The sequence below is a fragment of the Psittacula echo genome, assembly GCF_963264785.1.
Source record: "Psittacula echo genome assembly, chromosome: 6".
In the NCBI taxonomy this organism is placed as follows: domain Eukaryota; kingdom Metazoa; phylum Chordata; class Aves; order Psittaciformes; family Psittacidae; genus Psittacula; species Psittacula echo.
In genome coordinates, this window is record NC_137743.1 from 72,721,180 (window position 1) to 72,736,523 (window position 15,344).

General features: G+C 39.2%; 1 protein-coding gene across 1 annotated transcript; it reads left to right on the top strand.

Annotated features, from left to right (window-relative positions):
• Nucleotides 1-601: 601 nt before the first annotated feature.
• On the top strand, nt 602-14,505 carry CPO (carboxypeptidase O; the record flags this gene model as incomplete). Its single annotated transcript, XM_080622044.1, has 11 exons — nt 602-681; nt 3,876-3,951; nt 4,349-4,473; nt 6,993-7,107; nt 8,146-8,247; nt 9,025-9,129; nt 9,828-9,938; nt 11,078-11,168; nt 11,734-11,936; nt 12,954-13,038; nt 14,237-14,505. 11 exons carry the CDS (start codon nt 602-604, stop codon nt 14,503-14,505), a joined length of 1,362 nt encoding a protein of 453 aa, XP_080478170.1.
• Nucleotides 14,506-15,344: the final 839 nt, after the last annotated feature.

The following is a 15,344-nucleotide window of genomic DNA, read 5'->3' on the forward strand; positions in this document are numbered from 1 at the left end:
AACAAAAACACTCCTTATGACAGTGTAAAGTTGATAGCCAGAAACTGATCTGCTACAACTGAAAGTGGTTTAGATGAGACTCTGATGTCCCAAACTTTCCCATTACAGGAATGATGGTTGTTACTTTCATGTCTTTTTTTTGGCTAGATAAATGGCAGAACTGCACTTAAGAGGTACAGAAGTGTTCCACAAAGACACAAATGCAGGAAGGAACTTGAGCTGTTCTTAAGTTCTTCCCATCCCTATGATTTTTATAAGCTAAAACTAGTTGTTGTGGACCTTGCAGGTAACATTTTCTCCAATGACTACCAACTCTGTCACATAACATTTCCAAAGATTTGAAGGTGACATATAGAAAAATCTTCTTCTTAGAAGTGCTTCAGTGAGAATGTGCTATTTGTACATATTATGTTTTGGGATGTGGAAGAGAGCTTGGAGAACCAAGAAAAAATAGAACTATTTGAAAGTTAAGTTAATGATTCAACAAGGGCAGGTTCCCTTCCAGGAGAAATCTGGTTATATATTATAATTGTACCAATAAAATGCTCAGTCTTTCTTATCTCTAGTCCTGAACTGTTGCGTTTGGGTTCTGTGCACAAAGATGTGGCTTTTCCTTCAGGTCATCTTTTCTCTGGGAATGCTAATGCCTGGAAAACTCAGCTTGAAATTGCAATATGAAGGGTGAGTGTGAAGGGGGTATCATGAAGAATTGTGCCTGCAGCGAAATTCCCACAAACTGTGTAAGATTAATAATAATTATGAGTTGAAATGCTGGAGATAGGGTTACAAAGTGGTAAGCTTTGTAAGATTTGGAAAGAAAACATAAAGATGGGAAATTAAGAAAGAGGGAACCAAATCCAAGCCAAGAAAGATATGGCTGCAGCTGTAGGAGACACAGGATGCCCCTCAAATGCACCTCAGGATGCTCTGCTTCCATTAGCTGAAATTCGTTTGGCTTAGCCTCTTTCATAATGAACTTTGAAATTAGATGCCATAAGAATAGAATACCTTTTCTCAGTATAAAGTGTGGGGGATGGCTGTGGAAAATTATACCCATTAATAAAAGACAGCTGAAGTTACGTGAAAAAGACAGTGTCTCAAAAGCAGCTTAGATATTGAACCCTGCTGGAAATCTGTATCAATAACTGAAAAAAACTAATGAATTTTTTCCAGACAATCCTTACCCCAAGGTGTCCTAAGAATGAGATTATCATATTTTTTTACTGATTAATGGTTTTGAAAAGTATGAAATGTCTGGTTTTGCTTTATTCTCCACTCTTAGTACTGCTTTGTAAGAAAATAAGTGATCTAAAATTATGCTGTTTGCCTGTCTAAGCTATTTTGTTTCATTCACCCTAAACTTCACAAGGAGTGGTAGGTTACAGCAGCTGGGATTTGCAGGAGGAGCACAAATATAGTGTGGAAGCCAGCTATCCACATAGAATTTTATACACAGGATTTTCTAAAGTAAACAGAGAAAGTACCTGAATGAAAATGCCGAATGCTTCTAGGCTGATTATATCCCCAGAATACAGCTTTTAAAAGGAGAAAAAATAAAGCAATACCTACTGCAAAGAAGTTCTTTCACAGCATACTCATTTAACAATTCTCCTGACAAAGCTCCTGGCAGAATATACAGAGTCACTATTTCTCTCTTTAAAATGTGTTATTTTCCTGTGATAATATTTAGTTTTTAGATTTGTACCAGGGTTGCAGTCAGAACCTGTTGATTCCACTGAATATAATTCAATGGATTCTTGGTAATGTAGCATTTGTTTTTATTTCTAATTGCTGTCCAGGACTGAACCTGTTGAGTACTTGTATGGCATTTAAAAACACTCTGAATTGAGTGGTCAGTGTGACTTTGGGTGGGCAGCACCTGCACAAAGATGAAATAACTAGTAAAGCCCATTTTCGATGTCATTTGCTCTGTTCAACAACTTAAGTGAAATATCCAATCTATAGCATCCAAGGAAATGCAGCTTATGCTGAGAACAGTCCTTCAACTTGGTAAGAAAGGTTAACCGTAGCATTTTAAAAACTGTTGTTCTCACATGGTCGCATGAGTTGACTTTGCAGTTCTCCACTGAGAGTCCTAGTCCATAATCATAAACAAATCTGTGCTTTCTAATCTTAGCTTACTATTAAAAATTATTTGTCTCTGCACTGGCTATTGTAAAAGGTTTATCAGTAAATAAGAGCTGGCCATCTGGCAGCAATCTGACTGTCTGGCATTTCTTTCATTTGGTGTAATTAAGACATAATGTCAATGAGGATAGAAAGATATTACAGGATATTGTTTCCTTCCCTGATAAAGAGCAAAGCAAGCCCAGGCATTTAGAAACAATAAAATCTGAACTGCAGCTGAGAAGTTCTCCTAGCTAAGATGTTTATCCTGCATCTACAAGGTTTATTATAAAGTTATCATGGCTGTTATACCAAACTGTTAGCAATGCAAATGTAATCATTTTGCCCCATAGATGAAGGCGCTATATGCTAACAGCATCTCCTGAACCAGTAGTAAACAAACCATTTTAACCCCAAGTTCTATGTTTCTCTATCAACAAAGGTGATATTTTCAAAGGAGATGTAAAAAAAGCCCCAAATCCCCCTATTTTTCAGTGGATAATGTGAATAAATAATGAATTCTATTTGCATGTATATTACGCTGATAATTGTACATTTGTTTATTTATGGAAGCACAAATGATAGCAGTTGCAGTTCAAATGATGACAGCATATTATATTGATGGCCATAATGACTATGGCCATGCAAGGCTTTTGCAACAGGAAATTCTGTTACAAAAGCTTTAACATTTAAAATGTTCTTTATTTTGTACTTTCGTAGAAGCTCCAAGGCCCATTGAAGTCAGTGAAGGAGATTGTGAAGCAGTAGTTATTGGTTACTAACAAATACGAACGCTTCTCGGGTTCCCCATTCTATCACATCAGTAGTGGATAACTGCTGTCTTACCTTTGAGTGATGTAATGTAGTCATCAAAATGCACTCCTTATTCTGAAACCCTTTCATTAGAAACGGCACACTTGCTGTTAGTCCTGGAAAGCTGATCTGATGGAACACTGAAAAAATTACAAAGAGGTTTTTAATAGAAGATACAGATTTGGGTTTTCTGCATTTCCAACTATTTTAAGTTGTTCTTTCTAAACTTTCAATATTTTTTTCAGATTAAGACTGTAGTAAATTAAAGTTTCATGGGGCCTCACAAAAATATACAATCAGACACTGGATCTGTGTGTCTTTCTTTGCTAGAAATATAAAATTATAGACCCTGTACTAGAAATTTTTGTTTCTTGCAAACTGGATAAGAATATGCAAGTCTGGAGAGCACACTAGTCACTATTTGTGGAATAAATTGGCTATTCTCATAACAAGTAGTTTCTGAACATCTCAAGCTCTTATCAATGTTCATTTACCATGATTATCTAATGGTTTTGCATGCTGAAGTAGAAAAGCAAAGCACCAAATCTATCTGGAACATCTTATAAAATAAATAGCTTATTATATATTATAAATGAATTTCTTTTGGCTCTGGTCCTGCAAAGGCAGAAATACAGATGCCCTGACAATCAGAGCTCATGTGAGCAGTTCAGTGGAAGCTGGTATGGTGAATAAATAGGTACCACTCACAAGGAAGTAGACTTAACACTCAAGCAACAGAAAACTCACATCACTTAGTCCTGTTTGCAGCTAAAACATTCCAGGAATTCATCACTCAGACATGTTTTTCTTGGAAGAGCACTCAGTTACATGCTCTATCTTCCTTCTACATAACAAAATATTTCCTCTTGATTTATGGAATCATGGATACTTTAACAGACATTAAAACTGATCTTGTTTCTCTGCTGAATTTCCAGGGATCAGGTTTTGCATGTTGTGCCAGAAACATTTCAGCAAGTCCAGGTTCTTCAGCATCTTTGCAGCAGTTTACTGGTAAGTAAGAATAACCATGTGTACCCAAAAAGCAGAGTGGGGTCTTAGAGTACAAAACAGATTTGCATGTAAGTTTGGACAGGAATGAAGGTTAAAGTAAATCTGAAAAAGCTTTAACTAACTTTCCTTACTGTAGGGTGGAAGTGCTCTTCTTTATGGGAAGAAGTTAGTTTCCTTGCTTGGCTCTGTAAAGGTGCTGCTCCGTATGAGTGGTGCCTGAGCCAATGGAAACACTAAGCCTGTACTACATGCCCTATGAACAGATGGCTGGAGAATGCTTAAGGGGAGAATTTGAAGGAAAAGTTCTTCCATTTATTGATATGAAGCTACCCTATCTTATATACATTTTCCCATTCCAAAACCGGCTTGACTGTGCATTTCTTTCGTCTCTGCACAGCTGGATTTGTGGAAGCCTCTGCTACCTGAAGACATTGGGGCTGGAGAAGACCTGCACATGAGAGTCCCAGCCCCTCTGGTGCAGGAGGTGAAAGACAGCTTAGATCAGCATATGATCTCTTACAGGTACAACCCCTAATTTCACAATGGGAAAGGCTGGCTCTAGCAATATTCCTTGCTATCACAAAATGACCAGCCCTTTCCAATGAACAGTCAGCAAGTACTGATGAGAGGAGCCAACCTTTGTTCCAAGTGCCTCTGACTTACCTTGACCTGCCCAGTGCACAGATACTATATATACACCTTTGAGTTTTAAAAGCACCTTCCCCTATCCCCTGTTTATTCACCTTCCAACTAGCCTGGGCTGTGCATTTGGAACTAGGACTGTGACAGCCCAATATGTCTTGTTTCTTGCTGTTGCTTTCTCAGTGCCAGAGGTTGAAGCTCAGAGGTGCAACTCTTTATTTAGCCTAAAGTCAGGGAGCCAAACTTGGTACAACCAGTACTTACAGGAGAATGGTTTGCTCTTGGAAAGCATGGATATTTGAACACAGGATCCTCTCTATTTTGGAGTCCCCAGAGGTTTAATTAGTGTCACTGAAGAGAAGCGGTCTCTGTAGCTCTTCTCTTCCCTTGTCTTTTGTTGCTCCTTTGGTTTGGAGAAGAGCCCTTACAAAGTGAACATTCAGCCAGTTTCTTTCAAGCTGTAGTTTCCTACCCCTATCTCCCTCCAGGCTGGTGAGAGTTTCGTGATACCATCCTGCCAAACAGAGACATTCCAGCCTGGGACAAAGGTCTCAGTGTTAGGTGCCCATTGTGCACACCCTTGGGAGCCACGAGCTGCAAATGACCCGTGATGCTTTATCACACCTACCCAGCCACACATCTTCACTGACTGCCAGCTTCACTTTAAACTAGAAGATCATCTAATTCAGATGTATTTATAAAGCCAAATGGCTTGAAATAAGATCTATTTTTTCAGGTAACCAGTAGCTAGCTATATTTCATACAAACAATCCTGAAGTCATTCAGGGCTGGTGATAAACGGCCTACAGACATATACATACATATTTACCAGTCAAAGATAAGTTAAAGGATGATTGGTGCCACTTCAAAGCTGTGAAGTGTTAAAGTTGATCTTGACATCTTGCATCTTTCCCCATTAATTCTTTTTAGTAAGTGTGATGCCCTGACAACCAGAGATGGAGAGAGATGAGTTGGAAGCCAGTACAAATTATCTAACATCAGGTTTAGACATTCAGGACTTAGGCAACATCCCAGAAGATATCTAATATTTAACCTCTTATTTATATCAAGGCTCTTCATATTCTGATGGTTTCAACTGATTCTAGTGAGAATTTAAGAACTAAAGTTAAGTTAGCAGCTTAGCCTTTTTTTTTCTCTCTTTTTCTTGCTTTAGGGCTAGAGCTGTATCCACATTTTGTAGGGACCTAAAGAAAGAGGTGGATAATTCAAGAGTGAAGCTGAAATTTGGCTTTGTATTGCAAAGGGGGTGAGATGAGTATGGCAATGCTAGAGTTAAAGTTCCTATAACACATTCAAAGCAGGGACCACCTTTTAGAAGGCAGTTGACATGCAGGGAAGGTAACATGCCAGTTAGGTATATAATGAGAGAGACATAAATGACAAATTATAATCAGGGCATCAATATTCTGACTGTGTCAGACTCTGGGATTTCAATTCACCAGACTCTGATAAGGCATTTTGCATGTGTGGTTGCATTTCAAGGGAATTTACACTGGCTGAATTTTAGTTTGAAGTTCAGATGTGAATAAACATCAAAGCTTTGAGTGAAAATCAGCTGTAACTACTCTTAAAAGTTTCTTATTTCCAGAAACATGAATCAGTGCTACTGTCAGCAGAATAGCCCATTAGCATTTGCAGTGGTTGAAATCAACAGTGTTTAAGTGTTTAAACTACCTTTGCAATTGTCTTATCACAAGTGTTTACCATGAGCACAGATTTGTAACAGTGTTACAAGGGCCTGATTGCACTGAGAAAGCACAGTGTATGATCCAAAGTCTTCTGAAACCAAGGAAAAGGTTTTAGTGACTCTCTTGATCATGGTATCACACCTGTGCTATACTCATTTCTGAACTCATTTGTAGCTAAAAAAGCAAGAAGAGCATTTTGAAGGAAAGAGGAGGTTTGTTCTGATTCTGGCAAATTGCAATGGGTACTTCTGTGAAGTCTTTGCAAATTGAAAATGTCTCCATAACATACAGTGACACACTAATTGTAAATTTTTCACTTTTCCCTCCTTTCACCAAAAGATGGTATTTTAGAGTTTTGCCCAGAAGTGCAAGTGGTGTAGAAAAGAAAGATACTAAACACTTTCTTTTTATACATAAAATTGTCAATCTTAAAAATAATAATTAAAAAAAAATTAAATCTGGTAAAATTACTACTTTATTGTTTAAATCCAGCAAAAATCTCAGTACTTTGAACTTCCTCTTACATGAAAGTAATCATTATGCTGATGGTGGTGAATTTGCCAGGCAGTCCACAACAGAAGAGGCTAAATCCTTTCATTTGTCGATGTGAGCAATGTACCCACCATAATAGTTCTGCAGTAACTGTTAGGGACTGGTTTCTTTCCTACCTCCCTTTCCCTCTCCCCTCAGCGTCCTAATACCTGACGTGCAAGAACTTGTGGATAAGAGCATGCCAAGGGAAAGGAGAAGCCCCAGGCAGGTCCCAGAGGGTTATGACTATACCCAATATCACCCAATGGAAGAGGTAAAGATGAATGCAAGACTGCTTGCTTGCTTTGTAGCTACTGTTTTGTAAATGCCACAACAAGCAACTTTGTGCTTGCAGAAAGCTCAGCTGAAGTCAGTGGAGCTCTTTCTAGCTTTCTTCTTTGCAGAATTAGTCCTTACTCTTTGACCAGAATCTTGGCCTGGTTGAATTGAACATGAATTTGCCACTGATTTTAATGAAATCCTCAGTTATTCCCTGACCAAAAATGCTCTGCATGAGGCCGCCATATTGTTTTGCAGATAATAATTTGGGGTTTGGATGATTGCTTTGCTACCCTTCTACCCTCTCATGCTTTATAATTATCTCTACCATTTATTTGTTTAAGCCCTAGTATGTTTGATGCTGAGACAAATGTGAAGTGCAATGACTATTGTGGTCTTTGGAATTCTGGTGAGGAAGAAGAGATGAACAGTGGGAGATCTGTAAAAAGAAGTAATTTAAGGATAGGTTTTTGACATTCTCTCTTAAGGCGAGAATAATGTCATAAGGGTGGGTCGTGAAGACTTCTTGGTGCTACGTTTCATAGACCAGTGAGTAAGCCTGGACACAGGCAGACTATGCTGTTATTCTCCCTCCTACCCACATAATAAGTGTGAGAGAGCAGAGTCAAACCTCATGTATGTTTTGTTTGAGCTATTTATTGAGGATGACTGCTGCTGAACTCAGATGGAGAAAATCAGTATTGAGAGGGAAGAGACTGTGGTGCTATTTTGAAGATTTGACAGTGTGGCTCCATGTCTGGTGAAGTCAACAGAAAGATTCCCAATAGAATGGGCATGTGGAATGAGATTCAGAATAGAGTGTCAGTGTGGTATTGCAGTGATGTTACGTTCTAACACCCAGTGAGATACAACCATGCCTTTTCTCAGAGGCAAGTGGGAGGTCTTCCATGAGTGTTAAGTGGTACCACAGGTTGAAATAAGCTCTAATATTGCTTGTCTAAACAAAAGAAAATGCTTTAATCTGGAAATGGAGGTGGAAAGAGAAGGAAACTCACACTCTATGACTATTTAGATTTATCAGTGGATGACTGAGATCCAGAACAGCAACAGTGAGCTGGTGACTCAGCACTACATGGGGAATACAGTCGAGAATCGACCAATGTATTATCTGCAGGTAAGGGGGGAGCTTTCTTAAAATGAATAAAAGGTATCTCCATAAAAAAGTACACAGGAGAAGGCAGGATTCAGATTTTTCCTAAAACAGTGCTCATCTCAATTCATTAAAATAACAGGAGATGGTTTTAGTCCTCTACAGTACAAGTAAGACTTGCCAATTTTCATATATATTATCACTATAACCTTGCTATTGGTATTATACAGTGAAAACAACAAATTTAACTGAAGTCTTGCTTAGAAATACAAATCAAGCTGAAATTGGCTTGGCAACAGCTGTGTGTGAGAATAAAGAGTTTTGCTTTGTTGTTTCTGTTACCTTTTACAGCTTAAAGACTTTCTGCTAGGAGTATCCCATGACATTTTGTATTGGACATTCTAGTAAAAACCATAGTCTTAATAATTGTATTAGTTATCGTCTAATATGTTCCTATCACTGTGTAAAATTAGATTCCCTGCCTTTTTGTGCTTCCCCTTCTTAAAAAACAATTAAATGAATCTCAAAGTAAGAACAATCAGTCCTGTGAATGACTAATATAGATGAAAAAGAAACTGTTTCACTGACATTCCTGCTCAATAGACACTCTCAAGCTCTTCCCCTGTGATACTACAGAGAGGGGGGTTATTAGGAAAAGGAGATAGTCATAATGATGTCTGTAATAATAATCTCAGATGGCTTACTAACATATCAAGGCACATCCTTTTCTTTCTGTATTATGCTAGGCTATTTTATTCTTATGTAACAGATTGCCAAATGATCATTTTTACACTCTTTCAGATCAGTCAACCATCGGATAAAACCAAAAAGATCATTTGGATGGACTGTGGGATTCATGCCAGAGAATGGATCGCTCCAGCTTTCTGCCAGTGGTTCGTGAAAGAAGTGAGTCCTTGCTTTTCCACTGAGAGTATAAAAAACCCCATATAATTTCAGATACTTCAGCTCTTTTCTCTATTTTGGTATAAAGAATTATGTTTTTCTATTAAAATATTATTTTCAAAATTAGTACAAAGTACAGATACCTGTGGAGACCTACATTCAAATTAGGGTTTAAGATGAGATGTAGGACAATGTTTGTTAGCTCATTGTTTCTTCCACCTGAATTGATTCAAAGACACTGAACTGGATAGCGATCTCTCAATATCTCAGAGTGGTTTTTGGATCAAACCGCTTTGCATCACAAACCCACAATCCCCCTTGAATAAAGCAACCCTGAAATATGGTATCGCAATGTTCCATGAGTATGGAAAGTATCTGGTGCACAGGTTTGCTATCTTGCAGCTTTCATACCTTTATCTGTATGAAGTACATTATACACTGTTCTTTTTTAAATGGCAACAGGTGGATATAGCACAAGTCTCTGCTCATGGCAGAGGAGCTGGAACTAGATGACCTTAAGGTCCTTTCCAACCCAAACCATTCCATGATTCTATGATATCAACATATCTGGGGAGCAAGGTGATCTTGGATACCATGGTGATATCCAGGAGTGGGTGATCCTCTGATGATAGTTCTAAACTAGCTTTTCCAGATTACCACTAGATTCTCTGCTCAATCCTCTGTATTGTTTTTCTTTTCAGATTCTTCAGAATTACAAATCTGACCCAAAGATAAGCAGATTTCTGCAGAATTTGGACCTCTACATCTTGCCAGTCCTCAATATTGATGGCTACATCTATTCCTGGGAAAAAGTAAGTAATGAAAATCCAGCAACTAGGTGGAAAGTTAGATGTGCATAGCATGTTATGTTAATTTTAGATACAATCATAGCAATTACATTTAAACAGAGAACAGTGACAGAATCATTACTCACACAAATCCTCTCCTGGCAGAGAGATTTTGTTTCTTCCAGTAAATCAGCAGTCACTTGAGATTACAGGGCTAGAAATTCCTGGCAAATGTCATGAGCCTTGGGAAAAGGGGACAAAACCACAGGATCAATTGCTTTGGGTTTCTGGGGACAGACTTACTTTGCCGCTAACAGCTCAAGGCTTGGCTGCTGGGATTAAGCATGTCTGGAGGAGTCAGTCATTCTTTGCAAGAGATCTCAACTAGCAGATGGGTCTAAGCACCTCTGCAGCATGGGACAGGGTGAAATACTTGGCTATTTGGTTTTGAAGTAGGAGTGCCCTCCCAGACAGTCTTCCTTTTCTGATATGGTCTTCAACAGCTCTCATCATGCTTCCAGGCTCCTGAGTCCAGCCAAAACACCTTTTAATGCAGGACCTTAGCATGGCCTAACAAGCTCAGCCTAACACCGTGTGGATCCTGCTTGTTCCCCGGCAGATTTGGGGCACAACCACACATTGCAAATGGATTCATTGGTAATTCAGCTGGGAAGCTCATACAGGTAGTGCTGTGAGCTCTCAGTGAAATAAGTACAGCAGTGAATACAGCAGGGAACCAAGCAGCAACAGCAAGATTAGCTGACAAAAAAAGTATTCCTCTTCCTGAATCTGAAACGAACAGAAGTTGAGCTATCATCCCTTGGACACAGAGGTATCCCTCACAATGCCATGTCTTCCTTAAAAGTGCAGCACTGGATGAAAGCAGTTGAGTACTCATAAAAAGCATACTTCTTTTAAAGCTTGGAAGGCTCATTTCAAGGTACGAGCAGGCTTGTGGAAGATGACAGCCTGGCTGTAGCAGATAGATGTTCCATCACTAAGCTTTATCACCCTTGCATATAGAGTTGCACTCTTACAATGCAAGAGTTACTCAGAATGTAGAGGTCTAAAATAAAAGAGCCTTTACCTCATAACTTCATATTATTACCAAGCCCTATGGATCATTGAGTTGTTATTATGTAACTGAAGTTACTTTTGTTTAGGATCGTTTATGGAGGAAAAATCGTTCTCCATATATGAATGGCACCTGCTATGGCACAGATCTGAACCGAAACTTCAATTCCTCCTGGGGCAGTAAGTTACAACTATTTCAGATCAGCAACACAAATGTAAAGCAACAGTAATAACTAGTCTCTGAAATAAGATGAAGACCTGTAAGAAAGGAACACTTACCTTGTTGTCATCAAAACAGATGTAAAAATAAAAACCTGGTTTGTAAAAGTATTATCATTGACTTTCAGCTGGCATTTATTTTTGTGAGCAGAAAATTGCTGCTTATATAACTATACCTCTAATTCACGGCAGGAGCAAGCATCAGCTCCTAGGCAGCAATGTTAGGAATTAGTCACTTAACAGCCAGTATTTATGTTTGCCATGAATTTCAAAGAGCGTCCTTGGCAGGTGGTGTACTCCGGTGGTGTCAAAGTGTTTTTGTTGCAGTCAGCCTGTAAATGTGAGTTAAATATTTCAGTCTTGTAGCAAATTTTAGCTGCTACAAACAGAGTATAATGTTAAGTCCCACTGAGCAATCTAGTCTCCCTGCCCATATAAACACATGCTTTAACACTCCAAGGTAGATTTCCTTGTTTCCTCTGAAATGTTTCTTCTCCTTTGATTCACTTTTTGTATTCCTCTCCAGGTATTGGTGTTTCTTATAACTGCAGCAGTATCATCTTCTGCGGATCTGGACCAGAATCAGAGCCTGAGACAAAAGCTGTGGCTCAATTAATTGAAAAGAAGAAGAGTGACATTTTGTGCTATTTAACAATTCACTCCTATGGACAGTACATCCTCATTCCGTATGGTTCCACAACTGAACCTGCAAGTAACAGTGAAGAACTGGTAGGGCAAAACATTTATTGTCTATATTTGTAGAGAACGAGTACAGGCAGTAGTAGCATGTGGCACAACTCTACCTGCCCTCTTGCCTTTCCTTCACAGGAGCTGGGCTGGGCTCCCAGAGGTACTGTTGCTCCATGCAGTATCAACAAAGTCTATTTGGAACAGAATTAATCCTAATCCTTCACTTTAAATCAGGGAAATTGAACTATTACAGACAGGGTTACTGCAGCGCAACCCAAGTGGAGAAGAGCACCAAATTCTTGCTGCATACAAGAATCACAGATTTGTTTAGGTTGGAAAAGATCTTTAAGACCATCAAGTCCAGCCATTAACCCAGCACCGCGAAGTCCACAACTAAACCATGTCCCTAAGTGCTTTAGGATCTCAGCACATTATGTACACATGGTTTTCAGTGATTGTGTCCAGAAAGAGTGTACCAAATGTGCTCACCAGGAGAATGGGAGCAAAGCAGACACCTACTTCTTGGTTACTTCTAACCCTCAGCTTCTGAGTGTTCTAATTTGAATCATTAATATATGTATTTATGAACTAGCTGGAGCACTAGTAAAGAGCACAAGGCATTTTGGGTTTGGACTTCATCTGAGTCACTGGAGAATTCACTTAGTCTATCTATGGCTCAGTTTCTAAAGATGGTGGGATACAGTCTGTGGCAATATAACAAGTGTGAGATCAATCAGTGCTGCAGTCAGTTTCAGTATGTTATACAGCATAGAGACTAATTCTCCAAAATCCAGCCCTCTAGCTTTACAACAAAACAAATATCTTCTCTACCTAATAGAAATGTAACTTTTAAAACTTTAGCATAATTTGCATTTAAAAAGTCAAGAGCAATTCACCCAAATGTTTGTAACCGATTTTGCTAGTCTTGAACTAATAATATAAAAACTTAAAGCTAGTAAATGTAAAACTGAAAGAGGCAAAAATTCTGGTCCACCCAAAATAATTGCCAGAAGTACTGACACTGATGACCATGCTTTTCTTATTTTGAATTTACAGATGAATGTTGCAGAGAAAGCAGCTGCTGCCCTGATGGAAAAGTACGGGACCAGCTATGAAGTAGGATCAACCTCTTTAATTTTATGTAAGTTTCTTTATGTTTCCCTTTGATTGTTCTGTTTTTTCAAAGAAAAGAGTCATTCTTGTGTCACAAGCATCAGTAAGTATTGTTTTGCTGAGTTTCCTCTTTGAGTAATATTTAATAGGCTGGTTCAGTGGAACATCTAAGCAGCAGTCATTTTAATACAAGATAACACTGTAAATTATAAAGCTGACTGAGGGAAAGAAGGAAGCATTGATCAGAAGCTAGTTCCTACATGAATTCCTCACAGATACATCACAGGGGCCAGGAGGAGACCTGTAATAGATCATCCTGATCCTGCTGAAGTCAGCAGCCAAAATCCTATTTGTCTTCACTGGAGTCAAGCAAAAATTAAAATCCCAATCAGGTCTGTAGTAACTCCCTCAGACATTATCACATGGCAGCTGCTTGCAGTTTTGTGTGAAATATGTTGGTTTCAGCCTTGTTCCTAACAGACTTGGTAGCCACATCACAAACACAGCAATCACGGCTGATACTAGTTGACAGCCTGTACACAGAGGACCAGCAAGCCCTAGAGACTACCTCGTAAACCAAATATCTTCCCAGTAAGCAGTAAGTCATGTCTATTACTTAGAACAGTAAGTGTTTCGCTCCAGTACCCATGTGGTTTTGCATATTCACAGTGTCTGTCTGTGCCAGTCTCAGAGTCACTTTAGTCACCTACTGCATGGGCAATGTATAAGGTAACTTGTCCAGGCCTAGGACTGCATTTTGCTAGGGTTTGTACTTTTACTGAATAGGTAAGAAAAAAGATTTGTGAGGCATATGAACAATGATACAGGGAATAGTCAGAATTTTTTCTGGCTTCACCAACATTATGCTTAAAAACAAATATACAAAGAAATTCCAGGCAGTGTCAACGTAGGAAATGAAGTACCAGAGTGGATAAATGGCCAATCCATCTTGTATCCCACACTAGTCACAGTAAAATGCTAAAAACACAGAATCCCTGGAACTCATGAATCTTATGAAGAATTGTTTCACTTAGGAAACTCCATGGAAGACTTTTAGTATAATTAAGAATTGCAACACCTAGAAATTCTGCTCTCCATGTCACAGTGATATGCGGTTATTGCTTAGTTCAGGGTTTCTAGTATAATCTTGCATTAACTACAGCAGAAAGTCTTTCCAACAAACCATGCTTAATACAGATCTCTCGCCTTTATTTTTCAATTCACAGACAGTAACTCAGGCTCCTCACGGGACTGGGCTCACATGATTGGCATTCCTTTCTCCTACACATTTGAACTGCGAGACAAGGGTACTCATGGATTTGTTCTACCTCCTGATCAGATCCAGCCCACATGTGAGGAGACTATGTTGGCTGTGACAACTATCATAGACTATGTTGATCACAAGTACTTCCCAGGCGGGGCTGTGATGCTGCCCTCCAGCAGCCTTGGCCTAAGCCTTTACCTCAGTATCATACTTACATGGACTGTTTCTTAAAAATGGCTTTGAGAACCCAGCAAGAGACTCCTATGCAAAGTACACTATCTATTTCTTCGAAAAGACAAAATTACATGAGCAGAGGAACTAAATGTCAAGTATTTCAATAAAGGCTCATCCCACAAAATACAAGCGTCCACTTATGGTTTTGATAGCTATGCTTTAGGGGAAAAGGAAAGAAAGAAGAGCTGTGGCAATTTTCCAGACTTTACTTGCTGGCTCTGCAAGAAACCAGCTTGAGTACACAGAGCACTGTTACTTCCTGGTCCTTGAGCATGTTTTCAGGGATTCACCTGGATCAGCCACAGTCCTGCTCTGTCACAACTGTCCCCACCACCTGGCCCTGCTGATACAGGCAGATTAGTGAAGCTAGAAACTGTCCGATCCTTCAAAAATACAAAAGGGAAAAGGAAGATGAGTATGGGGTGCTATTCCTACAGAGCAGACCTGAGACTGATTTCTTTGCATCCTCAACTTCCCAAACTGTGCAACTGGTGGAGACAAAAAGTCTCCTCAAGTCAGACTCTTGAGTGATTTCATTACAGACAGTAGGTAAAGAAAGCCTATTTACAGAGGGGTTCCTTTCTAAAAAAGCCTTATTAAACCTTTGAGAGCCTGCAGGCTACAGGGATGTGCTGGGGATACTCATGTGAAGCTGGAAGCTCAGTGGAGTGCCATAGGAAGGAAATGTTTCAGTCCATTGAGCAGGAATCCTACACCTGAGCCACTCAAAAAGAAACACCAAGGAAAGAGCTTCTGTGTTGCTACAGCCAACATCAGAGGGTCTAAGGCATTCACTGAAATAGGGAAGACCTATTTTAACCTCTATTCTTGTCTGG